Source organism: Erinaceus europaeus, chromosome 14 (assembly GCF_950295315.1).
Source record: "Erinaceus europaeus chromosome 14, mEriEur2.1, whole genome shotgun sequence".
NCBI lineage: Eukaryota > Metazoa > Chordata > Mammalia > Eulipotyphla > Erinaceidae > Erinaceus > Erinaceus europaeus.
The window spans coordinates 85,454,150-85,474,286 of NC_080175.1; the positions used below are offsets into that span (position 1 = coordinate 85,454,150).

General features: G+C 42.4%; 1 protein-coding gene across 1 annotated transcript; it reads right to left on the reverse strand.

Moving 5' to 3' along the window:
* Positions 1-960: 960 nt before the first annotated feature.
* C14H3orf38 (chromosome 14 C3orf38 homolog) lies at positions 961-14,522 on the reverse strand. The gene is given in 4 exon segments (XM_007532880.3): positions 961-4,265; positions 4,267-4,880; positions 10,556-10,794; positions 14,332-14,522. Coding segments are annotated over 4 exon segments (1,062 nt in total). The 5' UTR covers positions 14,459-14,522; the 3' UTR covers positions 961-4,183.
* Positions 14,523-20,137: the final 5,615 nt, after the last annotated feature.

The window sequence follows — 20,137 nt, forward strand, 5'->3', positions numbered from 1 at the left end:
CACAAATTAAGAAATATCCAACTAATACTGGGAAAATAAGTTAAAAGGTACCAAATTCTAGCTAGTAGATGGAGCTACATATTGCTCTGCATACGCAGTGGAGAGATCATGTTCCTAGTTTAAACATCTTCCTCAGAATTGGCAGTTAAGTCACTAATTAGACATCTGCTCAGGATGAAGTGAAAGCTTCCCCCCTCCCTTTACCAGGGCTTTTCCCCAAAAAGTTGGCATTTTACGGAACAGAAAGACAGCACCAAACTGAGCGCGCAGCAGGGGTAGAAAGCTCAAATCTGCATCATTCACATCAAAGAGGAACACTGGGGGCTGGGTGGACAACGGTGAAGGATCCCGGTTCGAGCCCCCGGCTCCCCACCTGCAGGGGAGTGGCTTCACAGGCCACTCCTCTCTCCATTTCTCTCTGTCCTTTCCAACAATAGCAATAACAATAATAATAACCACAACAATAAAACAAGGGCAACAAAAGAGAAAAAAAAAAAGAGAGAGAGAGAGAGAGCAATATGCACTACCACATGCCAGAGACGTGCTCTGATCTCTCTCACAAAAATTAAAATCTAAGATTTTTTGCTTTTAGGTAGCCCTGGAGGCAGTGCAGTGGGTAAGGCCAAACTCTTGAGTGTGAGGTCCCTGAACTGGATCCTTGGAATCACATGTACTAGAGTCATGCTCCAGCTCTTCCTCTCTCCCCCTCACTAATTAGTACACTAACAAATAAATCTTTAAAAAGTATTTTTTCTATATCTTTATCACTTCCTCCAAAGCCTTTCCATTAAATTTATCTTGCCAAATAAAAATTAGTCCTGAATACTTTTAACTTTGCATGCTTTTCAGGTTTGCCTTCATATCTGACATATTTTGAAAAATAAAATTCACGAGTTAAGAACTACCAACTAAAGATTTCCTAGAGATTACTTTATCATTCATAAGATTCAGTTCTCCAAATCTGGTTAAGAAATAACTTTATTTTAAATATTACAGCAGTACAATCTTGGGAAAATATAGATAAATTATGGGGAGGTTTTAACATGGAATATAAAGATCTCTAAAGGACTCACTGTTATACTTTAGCCAAGTCCATAAACTCACTGTAATCTGAAAACTCTGGGAGAGGGGGGAAGCCTCATTTTTCAATTTCATTGACCACTCCTACGATCCAAATGAAGAACCAGTGAAGAAAAGGTTTTTCCATTTGTGAAAACTGATGCTAAGAAAAACATTAAGGTATGGTTCTCTTTCATGTTTCTCACCAGAACATTTTGTTTCTATCTTTTTTAAAAATTAAACTAACAGTCTTTAAACACATTTCTGATGCTACTTTAATTTCTTAAGGAAACTGGAGAACATAAAATGTTACCTTTCAGAAAAAAGCAAAGGCAATCCCCTGATGTGATTTGCCACTTCCAAGCTGAATGAATAAATTTAATTAAGGTGGCTTTATTCTATTATTTGGTAATCAATATGATACAAATTTTTATTTTGGAATTTTAATGAAAACCTTTAAGATTTTATCAAAAAAGAAAACCTGGTGTTTATGTTTTAGCCTACAGCAAATCTCTCTGTAGTGAACAAAGTCCAGATGTATCCCTAGTCTGACCATCCAACTACTACAAATGATGCGCAAAATGCAGTATTTTTTAATACTTGACTCCAGGCTTTCCAATACCAGCTGAATATAGCATAATGGTTATGTAAAAAGACTCTTGCCTGAGGCTCCAAAGTCCCAAATTCAATCCACCATTAAGCTAGAGCTGAGCAGTGCTCTGGTCAAAAACAAACAAAAAATGAAAAAAAAAATGAAAGAAGCATAAAACTATCCCCTAAAACACAGTAAAGCGTGGTAGCAAAAATACAGTTTAGTTGTACTATTCTTTTGGACCTTGTAAATGGCCTAATCAGGAGTTAAACTTTGTTAACCAACTTTATTCCTCCTAGGGTCTTCTGGTTTCTTCATATACTTACTCTAAAGTGGTTTACAGGCAGTCTTGGGGCCCTCTGGTGTAGTATATACAATTCTGACACTGGGCTTTTATAATTAAGTTGCAAATACAAATGAAAATTTTCCCCAGTGCTGCATTAGCCTGGAGACCAAAAGTTTTCAAGAATACACATATTAAATTCAGACAATATGATCACAGAACACTGATGACAAGAATTACCAGACACAGAGAAGTCTTTTTAGTATACAACACTTTTTCATATAAGAAGTACACAGGTATCTTTCGCTCACACATTAACCCATTCACTTAAGCATTAGGTCCTAATGTGTGTCCAACAATATGAGAATTGGGAAAAAAAAAAAAAAAAGCCCAACCTTAAGAGATTCTGTATATCAAGAAGATTTCAAACTCTTAGGGGTGATTAAAGGAACATGTCCTAAAAATCTCATCTTTACTTGAGCTTTTACATAACATCAAAAATGCAGTACTGAAAAGTGCTACAGGAAGTTTCTGTTCCTTTTGAGTATCATGGTCTAACTGAAGTACTTGCCTTCAATAGCATATGCAAAACAGACAGAAACAGTTTTTAGTTATATTCTCTACTGAGGATATTCACTAAGTACATATTACAACCCTTCAAAACTCAAAGGAGAAAAACGGAATTTGGTTTTAAATCGAAATAATATGCTGTTCTTAGAGCAGCCCAGGGGGAGTTCTCTCCTTTATTAAGTTATTTTAGGACATTTCAGTTTGAACTCCTCATAAAAGGTATGGCAGAAAAAAACAAAGATGAATTTTTCACTCCTACTTTCTATATCTAGATAGATGTTTGTAAACAGAGTTAAAGGTGAAAAAAATGGGAGTTGGGTGGTAGTACAGCGAGTTAAACGCATGTGGCACGAAGCGTAAGGACCGGTATAAGGATTTTGGTTCGAGCCCCCGGCTCCCCACCTGCAGGGGAGTCACTTCACAGGAGGTGAAGCAGGTCTGCAAGTGTCTATAAAAAAAAACAAAAAAGTGGAAAAATTAACATGTACAAATACATTTCCCAGTTGAATTTTTTTTCAAAATGTTATTTTTTTTTAGTATTTTATTTTATTTATTTATTCCCTTTTGTTGCCCTTGTTGTTTTATTGTTGTAGTTATTATTGTTGTTGTCGTCATTGTTGGATAGGACAGAGAGAAATGGAGAGAGGAGGGGAAGACAGAGAGGAGGAGAGAAAGACAGACACCTGCAGACCTGCTTCACCGCCTGTGAAGCGACTCCCCTGCAGGTGGGGAGCCGGGGTTCGAACCGGGATCCTTATGCCGGTCCTTGTGCTTTGCGCCACCTGCACTTAACCCGCTGCGCTACAGCCCGACTCCCTCAAAATGTTATTTTTATAAAAAACTAAACCTAGGGTTAGCAAATGTTGCTTAGGGATGAAGAACCAGAGGCAAAAAACAAAGATCCTTAAATTTTAACGTATACTGTGGGATGTATCTATGCGCGTCCATGCTATCAGATGCACAGGATGGTCTCGGCGTCACTTCTTCCAAGCAAAAAAAAAAAACAGTTCATAGAGAATGAGGAACTGGCCACACCTTCAAAAAACTTAACAGAATACTGTATATATTACAAAAATTTAAAAAATGCTCTTAACAAACTGTTAGCTTGTCAGCTAAAGTTTTAGATAAGAACATATAGTACTTATCATTCCCGACTATAGTTCAGAAAAAATGTAAATTATACTTAGCTTGAATTCTAGTAGTTAACTCTGAAAAAAAAAGTCTCTGAAATGTTTGAAAAGGCCAAGCAGTCTCCATCTGCTAAACTACTGAACTTTCTGTATACTTAAGTTTTCCAAGTTGACAACTCTGGGTTTACATTAAACATCATATATATAATGCACATTTTTTTAAGCAGTGCTGTAGTGAGCTGTATTTGTAATAAAACTGTTCAGATTTAGAAGCTAAGAAAAGGGAGGCCTTCGTTATTATTCACCCTATCCCAGTTGGAAAGTACAGACATCAGCAGAATACTAAGTTAAGATAAAAATATTACCTGACTTGTTAGGCGCATCATTAGTTATAATATCTATAGAGATATTTATTTGATGAGCTGCATTAGGATCTCAGAACATTTGCTGCAAATCAGGTATCCCCACGTTACTAGTAGTCAAAAAAGACATCGCAACTAAAAATCCCTCCCGTACTGACGCTGTGCTTGGAACTTTCTGTATACTAGGTTATTTTAGACTGATAGTCAATGTTAAGTGCTTGCAAGATGAAGTAAATTCAGTTCTTTTGTTCACCAAAGCCTCTTTTCCATAAAGCCTGATCTCCAGTTCCACTATCCAATGCCTGCCTTACATTCAGTTGTACTTCGCTGGTGCCTAATAAAGTGATTACATTATAAAATGCCTCCAGATCACTTGGTTCAAATTTAATGGCTGGTTTTGTTAATATTTCAGGAGCAAGGGCATTCTCTCCAATAATTCTCAGGTTGATAAATTTAATTTTCCAGGTATTCTCCACAAAAGGACAACGGATGAGTCCGAAAATTTGTTCGAAAATGCCCAAGCAAGTGTTCCCTCGGTGGACAGTCCCAGCAACTCCGACCATAACTAGACCGTGGGGGGAGGAAGCACATTTCAGTCCCTGGGCGTCTAGGTTAGGGCTGAGGAAAAGGTATTCTTCTTTCACTAGAGATAGCAAACGAAGACTCACGAGTTCTGCTCCTTGGTAGTCTAGCACATTTTGTTCAGATGTCTTATAAAAAAGCCTAAGCTTGACATCGTGCCAGAAGTGTTGTGGCCCCCATTCATCTTGAGGTGGTCCCAGCAGAGGGTTCTGAGAATTCAGAAGTTCAAAGAACCAGCGACAGAATTCTTTTCCCAAACAATGAAAATCAACTTTTTCTGTTTTTGTATCTTCTTTCTTTTCCTGTGTAAGAAACATATAATAATCATCAACAAATCCAAGGTTGCTCTGCATATCTATTTTCTATCTATCTATCCGGTTTCCATCTAACGGTTTCAGGAGAGGATATGACAACATGTGAACTCACCGAACCTGTCATGGACAGTAAATTTTCTCCCAAAAGGTGAAAAATAATTTTAGTATTCCTAGCTTTAAAGTCTGGAAAATTCGGCTCACATGAGGTTTAACAAAGCTTCAGACAACATCAGCATAAACAGTGAATAGCAGTGCTTTGTTTTTTGCCACCAGAGCTATTGTTAGAGCCAGTGCCAACACAATAAATCTACCACTAGTTAGCTTGCTTGCTTTTTCTTTCTTTTCTGATCGAGGTAGAGAGAAACTTAGGAGGAAGGAGGAGAGGGGGAGAGGAAGGGAGAGAGAAAGTGAGATAAATACTGCAACTCAGCGTCACTACTCATGAAGCCGAGGTGGAGACCAGGGGTTTGAATCTAGGTCCTTGTGCAAACTAACAGGCATTCTAGCAGGCTCCATACTGTTTTTTTCTTGTTGTCACAAGTCTGTTTGTTTGTTTTTCCCTCCAGACAGAATGAGAGGGAAAGACATTACAGCACCAAAGTTTCCTCTAATGGTTTTGGGGGATGGACCTGAACCAGGTCACATGCATGAGAAAACAGACACACCATCCAAGTGAACCATTTTGACTGTTCAAAAATAACTCATTTAAGCATTTTCTCCTTAACAACTAGTTAAAAAAAAAAATCAAACTAGATGCTTTAAATGGTATAGTTTTGCATATAAATTCTACCACAGTTAAGTTGGTAATACGTCAATTCCCACTGTCTACAACAACTTTTAAAATGACAGGTGTGGCTTATTTTCTGTTACGACTAATTTTAACCCTGTTTTTTTATATTCACTTATTTATTGCTTTTTGTTGCCCTTGTTTTATTGTAGTTGTTGTTGTTGGATAGGACAGAGAGAAATGGAGAGAGGAGGGGAAGACAGAGAGGGAGAGAGAAAGACAGACACCTGCAGACCTGCTTCACCGCCTGTGAAGCGACTCCCCTGCAGGTGGGGAGCTGGGGCTCGAACCGGGATCCTTACGCAGATCCTTTCGCTTTGCACCACCTGCGCTTAACCTGCTGCGCTAGTACCCGAGTCCCCGTTAGGGTTAATTTTACACTTTTTTTCTCCCAAAGGAAATCTCAATGTAAAAACATGCTAGGTAAACTAGATTTGATGCACCGATGTATTCCAGAGCATCGTATCACCGAGAAGATTTTTATATTTACAGAGTACATCTACAGAATAAAGTGGGCATTGTGCCTCTTATGTAAACATTACTTTCTCCTCTATCTCCTCAAGTCTTTTAAAATATATATTTTTTAATTATCTTTATTTATTGGATAAAGACAGCCAGAAATTGGGAGGGAAGGGGGAGAAAAAGAGGGAGAGAGACAGAGAGACAGCCCTGCTTCACCACTTGCAAAGCTTTCCCCTCTACAGGTGGGGCCAGGGGACTCGAACCTGGTCCTTGCACATTGTTCTTGAACACATGCGCTCAGTCAGGTGCACCACCACCGTTCACAACCCTGTAATCAAACTGTAACAGCTCAGTGACACATCACTTTGTTTCTTTTTTAATTTTTTTATTGGGGAATTCATGTTTTACAGTCAACAGTAAATACAATAGTTTGCACATGCAGAACATTCCCTAGTTTTCCACATGACAATACAGCCCACTAGGTCCTCTGTGACGCGTCACTTTCGTGTACTAGGGTCACAAGTAATCTGGGAGTGGGTTTTGCAGAAGCAGCACCCTCCAAAAAGCTGTAATCTCTAGATAACAATCCAAGCTACAGGTGATGCCGGGTTTGACTGTACAGGCTATTCTTTCCTTTAGCCCTGAAAAGCCTTGGCTCCCCTGGTTAGAACAGATTTGAGAGGCTGTTCTCCGACTTTTGCTTAGCCAGTTACGTGTACTGATACAGCCCGCCTCTGTCGCCAAGCACCATGTTATGTCTGCCTTTCACTGCTTGTAGAGTTCGCAGGCCTCATTTCGCCTGCTATAACGAAGCCTGCGTATCACCTACGGGTTCATTCAGTCAACCTCGACATGTTCACACAAAATCTAAAATGTTCTGGCACCAAAGTAAAAGACTCTGGGTTTGGGGGGGAGGGGGGAGTACAGGTCCTGGAAAAAAGGATGACAGAGGACCTGGTGGGGGGTCATGAGAAACGTTACGCATGTATAAACTACTGTACTTACTGTCGACTGTAAAACATTAATCCCCCAATAAATTTTTTAAAAAATCTAAAATGTGCAGTGGAAATGCAAAGAAACAGGAATGAGGGGCCCAGGTGGTAGTGCAGCGGGCTAAGCACACACGGTGTGAAGCGCAAGGACCAGCATAAGGATCCCAGTTTGATCCCCTTGCTCCCCACCTGCGGAAGCCGGGGGCGTCATGAAGCAGGTCTGCGGGTGTCTATCTTTCTCTCCTTCTGCCTGTCTTCCCCTCCTCTATTTATCTCTGTCCTATCCAACAACAGCAGCAATAATAACAAGGGCAACAAAAATGGGAAAAATGGCCTCCAGGAGCAGTGAATTCATAGTGCAGGCACCAAGCCCCAGCAATAACCCTGGAGGCAAAGAAAAAAAAAGAAATAGGAATGACAAGTGTCAGGTAGAGGAAATGTCTACAATGGTATTTTTCCTAAGTACTAAGAATTAAATGTAAAAAAATTATGTTTCTCTCATAAATCTTTGTGATTTTTTTTTTCTTACCAGAGAAGGTGCTTAAACTTTCTTTGTATTGTTTTTTTCTTTTATTTATTTATTTATTTATTTACTCACTTACTTACTTTTACCAGAGCACTACTCAGCTCTGGCTTATGGTGGTGCGGGGGATTGAACCTGGAACTTGACGAAGCCTCAGGCATGAGAATCTGTTTGCATGACTATTATGCTATCTACCCCCACCCGACTTGTATTATTTTTTATTGCCAGGACATTACTACTCCAGGTTGACTTTTTTCTTTCCCCTGCTTCCAGGTAGAGTGAGTGAGTGTGTGTGTGTGTGTGTGTGTGTGTGTGAGAGAGAGAGAGAGAGAGAGAGAGAGAGAGAGGGCCGAGAGGCGCACCATGGTACTAAAACTTGTCTCAGTGCAGTGGAGGTCAGGCTGGAGTTTGGGTCGAGTGCATAACGAAGCAGGAGCACAGCCCAAGGGAGCTACCTTGCTGACCCTGCAATTATTATTTTTTTACAGGGGGGAAAAAACCTACAAGCAACTAGAGAATATATTAAAGTTTAATTTATTCTACAGTCCTCTTAGTTTTTAAATGTTGAAGAATACTAATTTGATGAGGAAAAAAACATTTACTTTCTTCACAAATTAGTAGTATCTTACACATGCAACACAGATGTCACAAATAGTTTGTCTTTCAGGTGCTTTAAGGTCTTTTAAGGAGCCAGGAGGTGGTGTACCTAGTTGAGCACACATGTTACAATGCACAAGGATGCAGGTTTGAGCCCCTGATCCCCACCTGCAGGGGGAAAGCTTTGCCAAGTGGTGAAGCAGTGCTATAGGCGTCTCTGTGTCTCTCTCCCTATCTCCCCCTTCCCTCTTGATTTCTGGCTGTCATAAATTAAAGATAATAAAAACATTGAGGGCGGAGGGTAGATACCATAATGGTTATGCAAACAGACTCTCATGCCTGAGGCTCCAAAGTCCCAGGTACAATCCCCCGCACCACCATAAGCCAGAGCTGAGCAGTGCTCTGGTAAAAAAAAAAAAAAAGAAAAAGAAAAAGAAATTGAAAAGGTCTTTTTTTATATATTTATTCCCTTTTGTTCCCCTTGCTGTAGTTATTACTGTTGTTACTGATGTCGTCGTTGTTGGATAGGACAGAGAGAAATGGAGAGAGGAGGGGAAGACAGAGAGGGGGAGAGAAAGATAGGCACCTGCAGACCTGCTTCACCACCTATGAAGTGAACCCCCTACAGGTGGAGAGCCGGGGCCTTAAACCAGGATCCTTACACGGGTCCCTGCGCTTTGTGCTACCTGCGCTTAACCCGATGTGCTACCGTCCAACTCCCAAAGGTCTTCTTTTAGGATGCAAGGGCTATGATGTAAAGCTAAAAAGGAAAAAAAAAAGGGGGGGCAGGTGTAGACAGCATAATAGTTATGCAAAGAGACTCTCATGCCTGAGGTGCCAAAGTCCCAAGTTCAATCCCCCACACCACCATAAGCCAGACCTGAGGAGTGCTCTGGTTAAAAAAGAAAAAGAAAAAGCAAGAATAAAAAGAAATATTATTCTGGAGTAGGGCAGTAAAGTAAAAACCCTGGGGTGAGGGTGGACATTTGGCTTCCCGGTGCGAAGGATGGGTGGGATGGGAGACAGTCTTTTGGTGGTGGGAATGGTGTTTATGTACACTCCTATTAATTTGTAGTCATATAAATCACTATTTAATTAATATGAGAGGGGAAAAAATTACTGTATGTCTCAAACTTTTTTAAAGCACAGACTGAATCTTTTTAATACATAGGCTGAGTCTTTGATATGTTGACTCTCTCAAAAGCCTAGACCAGGGAGAACAGAAGCAACTGGTGGCACAGCTATATACAAGATGTTGGGTATTATAAAGCAAATCCTAACAAAGGGACTTTTCAAAGTTAACCCAATTACCAAATAATGTGATGATAACAATAACTATCCATTGTCTTCTTGAACCCTAAGACAGCAGGAACCTCACATCTCCACTATAGAGCCTGTATTTCCCCCAGTCCTGGAACCTTAGGGTGGGGCCCACTTTCCTGCATGCTTCTCTCAATTTAAATCAAATAATATTGCATCTGCCGATCACAACCTAATCAACGCAACAAGTGCCACCCCAGCATGCTTCACTTCAGACTGTGTCCAGAGACTTCAGGTGTGGAATGACAACCTTTCAGCTTCATTACTCGGGTGAGACCTTTCCTTTCATAGTACTCTCTAATTCCATTCCAGGTGGTTCACTTCCTAACAAAGTCCCAAAACCTAGATATAGACCAGGTTCCCTGAGACAGAGCATATGTTCACACGTATCCATAAACTAGGGCAAAATATATACCTGAAAGCAAAAGTACACAATAGTCTGCAGTAAGTACCCCCCCAACACTTCATTTGCACTATTCCAGCCTTCAGGTCTATAACTGTTCAACAATTTATTTGGCTTTGTATGTTAACTCTCTTTTCAGCCCCCAGGTTCCAGATGCCAGCATGATGCCAACCAGACTTCTCTGGACTGACGACCCCACCAATGTATCCTGGAGCTCTGATTCCCCAGAGACTCACCCTACCAGTGAAAGAGAGAGCAGGCTGGGAATATAGATTGACCAGTCAAGGCCCATGTTCAGCGGGGAAGCAATTACAGAAGCCAGACCTCCCACCTTCTGCAACCCACAAAGACCCTGGGTCCATACTCCCAGAGGGATAAAGAATAGGAAAGCTATCAGGGGAGGGGATTGGGATATGGAGATCTGGTGGTGGGAATTGTGTACAGCTGTACCCTTACAGTTTTGTTAATGTCTCCTTTTTTAAATCAATAAATAAATAAAAGAAGAAATATTATTGACACCCCAGAGCTAAGATTATGTGAAGAATTTCAGACAGAATATAACTGTAAGATCTACCTTACCTGTTGAGACAGTGCAATGTCCTCTGTCTTAACATACTCCAGTCTTTCCTTTAACTCCAGTGATACCTGATTTCTCCAGTAATCCTTCGCATGTTGAATGAGATTGTGTTTTTCAGTAGCCGGAGGTATAATAACCCCCTGTGTTGCCAAGTATTTAAATATGATGTCTCGGTGGACTTTTTTGCGCTTCAAAAGTTCTTCTACACTTTGACTGTACACTAATATTGCGTAAGTGGCATCTAGAAGAAAAAAACAATAAAGGTTAACAAGAATTATGAATCCATGTAAATTTGTCCAGAAATACCAACATAAAATTTTATAAACTTTTGGGGGTTGGGTGGTAGCACAACGGGTGGCACAAAGCGCAAGATGTCTGTCTGTCTCTCCCCCTCTGTCTTCCCCTCCTCTCTCCATTTCTCCCTATCCTATCCAACAACGACGATATCAATAACAACAACAATAATAACTACAAAAATAAAACAAGGGCAGCAAAAGGGTAAATAATAAAAAAATATATAAACTTTTATCATGGCACTTGCTTTCAAGATAGTTATTTATGTATAAATGCAGCAATAAGTTGTCAGTTTGGGGGTTAATTTTCTTTTATGTTTAAAATCTCCCTTGTCTCTTCACGTAAGATATACCACTTTAGGGGAGTCCGGCGGTAACGCAGTGGGTTAAGCACAGGTGGCACAAAGCGCAAGGACCGGCGTAAGGATCCCGGTTTGAGCCCCCGGCTCCCCACCTGCAGGGGAGTCGCTTCACAAGCAGTGAAGCAGGTCTGCAGGTGTCTGTCTTTCTCCCCCCCCTCTCTGTCTTCCCCTCCTCTCTCCATTTCTCTCTGTCCTATCTAGCAACGACAACAACAATAACAATAATAACTACAACAACAACGAAAAACAACAAGGACAACAAAAGAGAAAATAAATAAAATATTTAAAAAAAAAAATATATATATATATATACCACTTTAGCACTTTTTAAAAAATTTCCATCTTTTTTTTTATTTGTTGGGTAGAGACAGTCAGAAATTGAAAAGGAAGGGGGTGATAGAGAGACAGAGAGACACCGGCAGCCCTGCTTCACCACTTGTGAAGCTTTCCCCCTGCAGGTGAGGACCAGGGCCTCGAACCTGGGTCCTTGCGCACTGTAACATGTGTGCTCAACCAGGGGCACCACCACCTGGCCCCAGCACTTCCTTTTTTTAAAGATTTTTTTTTAAAAAATGTATTAATGAGTAAGATAGGAGAGAGAGAAAGAACCCAACATCACTCTGGCCTATGTGCTGCTGGGGATTGAACTCAGAACCTGCTGCTTGAGAGTCCAGTGCTTGGGAGTCCAGTGCTTTATCCACTGCGCCACCTCCAGGACCACCCATTTTAGCATCTTCTACTGAAAAACTGTTTAAACAGATGGAGTGCCCGAGACAGTTCAGTCTCCCAGCATCAGCCTGCCTGAAGCGCCAGGGACCGCAGGCTCAATACTCAGGACTTTAGGGCAGAACTGAGCGGTGCTCTCTCTCTGGTCCTCTCTTTTGTTTCATATTAAAATCAGTTAATTAATTCTAAAAAGAGAAAAAAAGAGCCAGAGAAAAACATTTCGAATATTGCTAATGAACCTCATATCTGATACCTACACGCAGCTAAAGTTAAAACAGTTCGATGTGTGGAAAGTTTTGGTTCAGTATCTTTGCTCTACAGCGATGAAAGCTGAGGCTGCCTGAACTATATAATATTTCTAAGAAAGATAGAAAAAACTCATTTTTTTTTTTTATTAAAAAGGTAAAAACTGAAGGGCCTGGTGGAGAGTACCCACATTACTATGAGCAAGACCCCGGGTTCAAGCCCCAGTCCCCACCCGCAGAGGGTGCGATGAGGCATTTATGTGTCTCAATCTCTTAAATTTAAAACTGTTTTCAGTCTAAATCCTTCTTTGCTACTGTTGACAGTTTAAAATTTCAAGAACTTTCCAAAAAGCAGAACCACCCCCCCTCCCCTTTTCTTAGCGACATAGAACAAACATGAATACAGGTGCTCTGGAATTTCTATGTATCAGAGTAAAACTCAGTTCATTAAAAAATAAAGTCATGGGAGTCGGGCGGTAGCGCAGCGGGTTAAGCGCACCTGGCGTGAAACACCAAGGACTGAAGTAAGGATCCCGGTTCGAGCCCCCGGCTCTCCACCTGCAGGGGAGTCGCTTCACGGGCGGTGAAGCAGGTCTGCAGGTGTCTGTCTTTGTCTCCCCCCCTCTGTCTTCCCCTCCTCTCTCCATTTCTCTCTGTCCTATCCAACAACGACATCAATAACAACAGTAATAACTACAATAAAAAAGGGCAACAAAGGGGAAAATAAAGATTTAAAAATAATAATAATAAAGTCATGGGCACAGGGTTGATAGCATAATGGTTATGCAAACAGACTCTCCTGCCTGAAGCTCCAAAGTCCCAGGTTCAGTCCCGCACCACTATAAGCCAGAGCTGTAGTGCTCTGGAAAAATAATAATGGTAATAATAGTAATAAAGTCACTTATGTACTTTACAAAAGGAAATATATGTATATGCACGCTAAAGCATGCATATATATCTAACTTTTAAAATATTTATTTATTCGCTTGTGTTGCCCTTGTTGTTTTACTGTTGTCGTTATTGTTGTTGTTATTGATGTCGTTGTTGGATAGGACAGAGAGAAATGGAGAGAGGAGGGGAAGACAGAGACGGGGAGAGAAAGACAGACACCTGCAGACCTGCTTTACCGCCTGTGAAGCGACGCCCCTGCAGGTGGGGAGCCGGGGGCTCGAACCTGGATCCTTCGTATATTTTATCTACTTGTTACATTCAGGCTGCATATCAGCGACCCTTATAACGTCCAGAAATGCTACCCTGGCTCTGAAAGCAGTATGTTTCTAAAACACACACACACACACACACACACACACACACACACACACACTCACTCCTCCTCCTCCTCATCATCATATCATCACCATCACCATATCATCATCATCATCATCATATCACCATCCTCATCATCATCATCATCATATCATCATCCTCATCATCATCATCCTTATCATCTTATCATCATCATATCACCATCCTCATCATCATCATATCATCATCCTCCTCATCACCATCCTATCATCATCCTATCATCATCATCCTTATCATCATCATATCATCGTATCATCATATCATCATCATCATCATCCTCATCATATCATCATCCTCATCATCGTATCATCATCCTCACCATATCATCATATCATCATCATCATCCACATCCTCATCATATCATCCTCCTCATCATCATCATATCATCATCATCATCTCAGGGAAAAACAAAAACAAAGCCGCGACTATTGAGCGCGAGCCGGCCGGAAGGCTGTCGGGCCGCGACCCACGCGCACGAGACGACCCGGAGACCTGGGCGCCGACAGTCCGCCCGAGCCGGCGACGCCACGACTCCGCTGACGGAAACGGAAACCGCCGGCGACTCGGCGGCCCGGAAACCACGGGAGCCGCGCTCCGTCCTCGGGCCCCGCAAAGCCCAGCCCCCGCCGCCATGGCCCCCGGGAGCCCGGCGTGGTCCGTCCCCGGCCCCGAGGCCGTCCCGCTCGCGTTCCCGCTCCGGTTTCCCATCGCGGGGGTCGGCGCCGGCCCACGACTCCCGCCGGCTCGGTGCAGACGCGGCCGCGCCGCCCGCACGTCCTCGCAGCGGCAGGTGTGCGGGGCGTCGGGAAACACGGCGCCGGGGAGCAGGGTCGTCTCCCGCCCTCACCTCGGCGGTTCTCGGGCTGCACCAGGCGGTTGGTGACGGTGTCACACAGGGCCGTGATCTCGTCGTCCTCCAGGAGGCCGAGCAGTTGCCGGCAGCCCTCCATCTCGGCGTCGCTGAGCCCCGCCATCGCCACCCCCAAGAAGGGGGGGAGGGAAGGGGGCGAGGAGGACGCCGAGAACCTTCAGCCCTCGGGCCCACCGCGCCAGCGCCTAGGCAACAGGCGCCGGAAGTGTCTTCCCTCCAGTCCGCTACCGAAGGGGCTCGGGTATTTCAGAGTGGCGGGGCGGAAGTGATTCTCGTCGACGTAATTAGGGGAACACGCTGCTGGGACGGGCCGGGCTGACCTGGCGGAGTTCTAGGAACCTCCGTTTAAAGCGGCTTCGTGCTGGCGCCGCCAACACTCACCTTCCCCGCTGGGTGCTGAGAGGAAGCTTGTAATTCCTCAGGCGGTCATCGGCCTAAAAAGCGCCAGAGAGAGAGAGAGAGAGAGCTGCTCAGGTGCCTGGCAAGAGGCCAGGAAATGAAAAACACAACAAAGGCAACAAAAGGGAAACTAAATAAATATAACAACAAAAGAGTGCTGGAAATGGATGTGCCCTGTGACCCTGCAGCTCCTCTCCTGGGGATGTAGCCTAAGGAACCAAACACACCCATCCCAAAAGACCTGTGTGTGCCTATGTTCACAGCAGCACCATTTTCCCCCTTTATTGGGTTTATTGTACATACAGTCAAATGCACAGATCTAAAGATGATAGTTTGAATTCTTCTGTAACTACCCTTCCATTCCAGTAAGTTAGGAAACACTTTGATTTCCTTGGAAAGTTCCCCTGAAGCCTATTCTAGGTAGTAGCATCCTTCTATCCTCAGCTTTGGTACCATTGTTCTGACTTTTGACTTTTGTTACCATGAGTTAAACTTGATTCATGAATAAGTAAAAAAAAAAAAAAAATTAAAGAAATATATTTTGATCTCTGTTTCAGACTACCAGGTCATCTTTGAATATTCTTCAACAACATTCCTTCCATGTTTGTCTACTGCTCTGGTTTTTCTGTCAACTGATTAGCCATAATTTATGGAAAATAAGATTCAATATTTTTAGTTAGGCATTCCACGACTGAAAATTAACCAAAGCCTAGGGGAAATAGCTCAAATTACAATGTTCAGAACATGACTCGATGTCTAGGACAAGATATTCAGGGATTCTAAAATTTGCTTCCTGATAAGCATAAGGATTATCTGTAGCTTGTGCTGAGACATTGGAATGTGATCTAAAAAATTGTAGAAATTTTAGAATGTTAGATCTTGACAAGCAAAATGAAATTTTGGATTTTAGTTAAAGTAAAAAACAGCAACATCTAGAAGCCTACTATCTAGAAGTTATGGTGATTACTATAGAAGACTCTTGACAAATAAAATAGAGATTTTTAACTTCTTTTTAATAGGAATCGGGGCATCCAGGGAGATAGTAGAATGCAGGATCTATACATGTGGGTTCCCTTATCTGATCCCCAGCACTGCCCATGCCAGAGCAGTGTTCTAGTTCTTTCTCATAAAATGAATATTTTTTTAAATTTTTAAAAAATATTTATTCCCTTTCTGTGCCATTGTTGTAGTTATTGTTGTTATTGATGTCGTCGTTGTTGGATAGGAAAGAGAAATGGAGAGAGGAGGGGAAGACAAGGGGAGAGAAAGAATGACACCTGCAGACCTGCTTCACCGCCTGTGAAGCTACTTCCCTGCAGGTGGGGAGCTGGGGCTCCAACCAGGATCCTTACTTGGGTCCTTGCGCTTTGCACCACGTGCGCTTAAGCAGCTGCACCCAACTCCCAAAATAAATATTTTTTAAGAGCCTATATAAGGTGGTCTGGTGGTGCAGTGAATAAAGCACTGGACTATCAAGTGTGAGGTCCTGATTTCAGTCTCCAGCAACACATGTACAGGAGTGATAATCTGGTTCTTTCTCTCTCTCCTCTTATATTCTTCAGTAAAAAATCTTTAAAAAGAGCTTATATAAGTTGTAACACTCAAACCACTGAGTAGAGCATACAGATAACAGGGGATGAAACTTATTCAGTCATAGCTGGAATGCCTTCACTTCTTTTTTTTTTCCCAGATAATTTTTTTTATTATTTATTTTAAAAAGGAGCCATTAACAAAACCATAGGATAAAAGGGGTACAACTCCACACAATTCCCAGCCACCAGAACTCTGTATCCCCTCCCCTCCCCTGAAAGCTTTCCTATGTCGGGTTGCACGTGGGAGAGAGAAGAGACCAGGAACTCGTGGCTGAGCGGAAGACAAATCTTTATTCACTGGGAACCCCAGAGTTGGGTGCGGGCACAGCGGGTTTAGGCCACGTGGACTAGCAAAATGGCCGCCTCCCACTATGCCCACCAGTCCTTCTCCAGGTCGGGATGTGGAAAAGAGAAGAGGGAGAGAGGGGGAAAGAAGGGAAAAGAAACTGTTTAAAGTATTCACTCAGGTTGAAAGAAGCAGGTGTCAGTGGTTTCCTCAACACAGAGCGTACCCACAGCAGCCTCTCCCCTAGAATGGGCAGACAGACCTCTCTTCTGGTGTGGACACTGTGAAGTTACTCTTTTATAGTGGAGAGAACACCACCTGTGATAAGCCTGAGAAAAGTCATGGAGTTCACACTCATTTGGGGGGAAAAGAGAGAGGGCGCAAACAGGAGTGACTTTTTTTTTTTAGTGTCCACTGGATAAACGCCTAAGAGTGGGATTGCTGGGTCATAAGGACTGTCCACACAGTCTCCACAGGGGCTGCCCCAGTCTGCATTCCCACCAGCAGTGGAGCAGTCCCCTTTCCCTACAACCTCGCCAACACCTGTCCTTTCCCAGCTTTCCCAGTCACCATTTTTTACAGCTGAGTAGTCTTCCATTGTGTATATATACCACAACTTGCTCAGCCACTCATCTGTTGTTGGACACCTGGGTTGCTTCCAGATTTTGGCTATTACAAATTGTGCTGCCAAGAACATATGTGTACACAGATCTTTTTGGATGGATGTGTTGGGTTCCTTAGGATATATCCCCAGGAGAGGAATTGCAGGGTCATAGGGTAGGTCCATTTCTAGCCCTCAGAGAGTTCTCCAGACTGTTCTCCACAGAGGTTGGACCAATTGACATTCTCACAAGCAGTGCAGGAGGGTTCCTTTGACCCCACACCCTCTCCAGCATTTGCTGCTGTTACCTTTTCTGATGTGTGACATTCTCACAGGAGTGAAGTGGTATCTCATTGTTGTCTTTATTTGCATTTCTCTGACAATCAGAGACTTGGAGCATTTTTTCATGTGTTTCTCGGCCTTCTGGATCTCTTCTGTGGTGAATATTTTGTCCAAATCCTCCCCCCATTTTTGGATGGCGTTATTTGTTGTCTTGTTGTTGAGTTTGGCAAGCTCTTTATATATGTTGGTTATTAAACTCTTGTCTGATGTATGGCATGTAAAGATCTTCTCCCATTCTGTGAGGGGTCTCTTGATTTGGGTAGTGGTTTCTTTTGCTGTGAAGAATCTTTTTAATTTGATGTAGTCCCATAGGTTTATACTTGCTTTAGTCTTCTTTGTAATTGGATTCATTTCATTGAAGATGTCTTTAAAATGTATGCGGAAAAGAGTTCTGCCAATATTTTCTTCTAAGTATCTGATAGTTTGTGGTCTAACATCCAAGTCCTTGATCCACTTGGAATTTACTTTTGTATTTGGTGAAATACAGTGGTTCAGTTTCATTCTTCTGCATAGGAGTGACTTTTATAGGAGAATTCTGGAAGTGGCAAGTAGAGATGGGATTGGCTAGGAAAGGGGGTGGAGAGAGGCAAAAGGCATGCTGGGAAGGTGGAAGGGTCCTTAGCAACTGTTGCAATGGTTTAAAATGAATTAGCAATACCCTGAGGGGATAACATGGTGGGGATCTGTAAATAATACTTGCATGGAAATATAATAGTTTGTGGGCCCTGCCAATGTTCGACCACATCTGCACAATTTCCCAACAATTCTTTATCCCTCTGGGAGTATGGGCCCAAGGTCATTGTGGGATGCAGAAGGTGGGAGGTCTGGTTTCTGTAATTGCTTCCCCTCTGAACATGGGCATTGACTGGTCGATCCATACTCCCAGCCTGCCTCTCTCTTTCCCTCTCTTTCGCCTTCACTTCTTTTAATTGATGACTACATAAATGTAACATTCTATTCCATTATAAATACCCTTGGTGGAATTCTTTTTTAAATTTTTTTTATTTTTTTTATCCACTTCCATAACCAAAGGTCTGTGTCCCTATCCCCACCCCCATAGATAACCACTATAGTTCTCCCACAGTCTTAGATGTAGGTTGACATTTCCCCATTTGAATATTCAATTTTCTATGTTCTGCATATGAGTGAAACCATTCTGTAGTTATCCTTGACTTCCTTACTTGCTTCATGAAGTATACTCTTCTTCAATTCCATCTATTTTATCCCAAAGACACATCATCTTTTTTTATTGCTGAATAATACTCTGTTGAGTATATGTCCTATACCTTTAAAAAATTTTTAATTATCTATTTGTTTTAATTATCTATTTGGAGAGACATCCAGAAATCAAGAGGGAAGGGAGAGATAGAGGGGAGAGACAGAGAGACACCTGCAGCCCTGCTATACCATTCAGAAAGCTTTCCCTCTGCAGGTGGGGAGCCTGGGCTCAAATCTGGGTCCTTGTGCACTGTAATATGTGCATTCAGCTAGATACGCCATCACCTGGCCCCTTTTATCCAGTAATCTGTCAAAGGGAATTTTGGTTTCCAGTTTTTGTTGCTATTGTTAATAAAGGCAATACAAACACGGGAGTGCATTCATCCCTTTGAATCAGTGTTATATCTGTTGGGTATATGCCTTGTAGTGGAATTGCAGGATCATATGACGTTTCCATTTGTATTTGTTTAAGGATTCTCCATAGTGTTCTCCAGAGTGGTTGCGCTGCTATGCATTTCCCACCAGCAATGTAGTAGAGTTCTCTCTCTCTCCACATCCTCTCCGACACTTCTTTTACTGATAGAGCCTATTTTCACAGGTGTGAGTTGGAACATCAATGTGGTTTTAATTTACATTTCTCTAATGATGAGTGACTCGGAGCATTTCCATATATGTCTGTGGGCCATGAGTATCTCTTCTTAAGAGAACCATCTATTCATATTTTCTGCCCACTTTTTTAATTGGGTTGTTCTTTTTTGTTGTGGTGGTTATTGTTGAACTATATTAGTTCTTTTTTAATATTTATTTATTTTCCCTTTTGTTGCCTTTGTTGCTTTTATTGTTGTTGTATCTATTGTTGTTATTAATGTCGTTGTTAGGACAGAGAGAAATGGAGAGAGGAAGGGAAGACAGAGGGGTGAGAGAATGATTGACACCTGCAGACCTGCTTCACCTCCTGTGAAGTGACTCCCTGCAAGTGGGGAGCCGGGGGCTTAAACTAGGATCCTCCCCCAGTCCTTGTGCCTCATGCCTGTTGTGAAAATTCGGAGGCTCCAGCTGGCCGGGCTAGCTTCACGGGCGGGTAACAGAGACGACCAGAGACATACGGCTGGGCAGGGAAGCTGTATTTATTTATTCAGGAACAACGATTCATAAACTAACCCAAACTAATCACCAAACAGAACTCTCTTGCCTCTTTCCCCTGCTGCAGCGCCAAGCACTCTTGAACTCTGGGACTCTGGAACTCTCTCGGGGTTCCTTGGGGCGGGGACAGGCGGGCCCGTGAAACTAGCAGGACTGAACCAGTTTTCTTGGCAGGGGAAGAGCTAGAACAACCCAATGTAA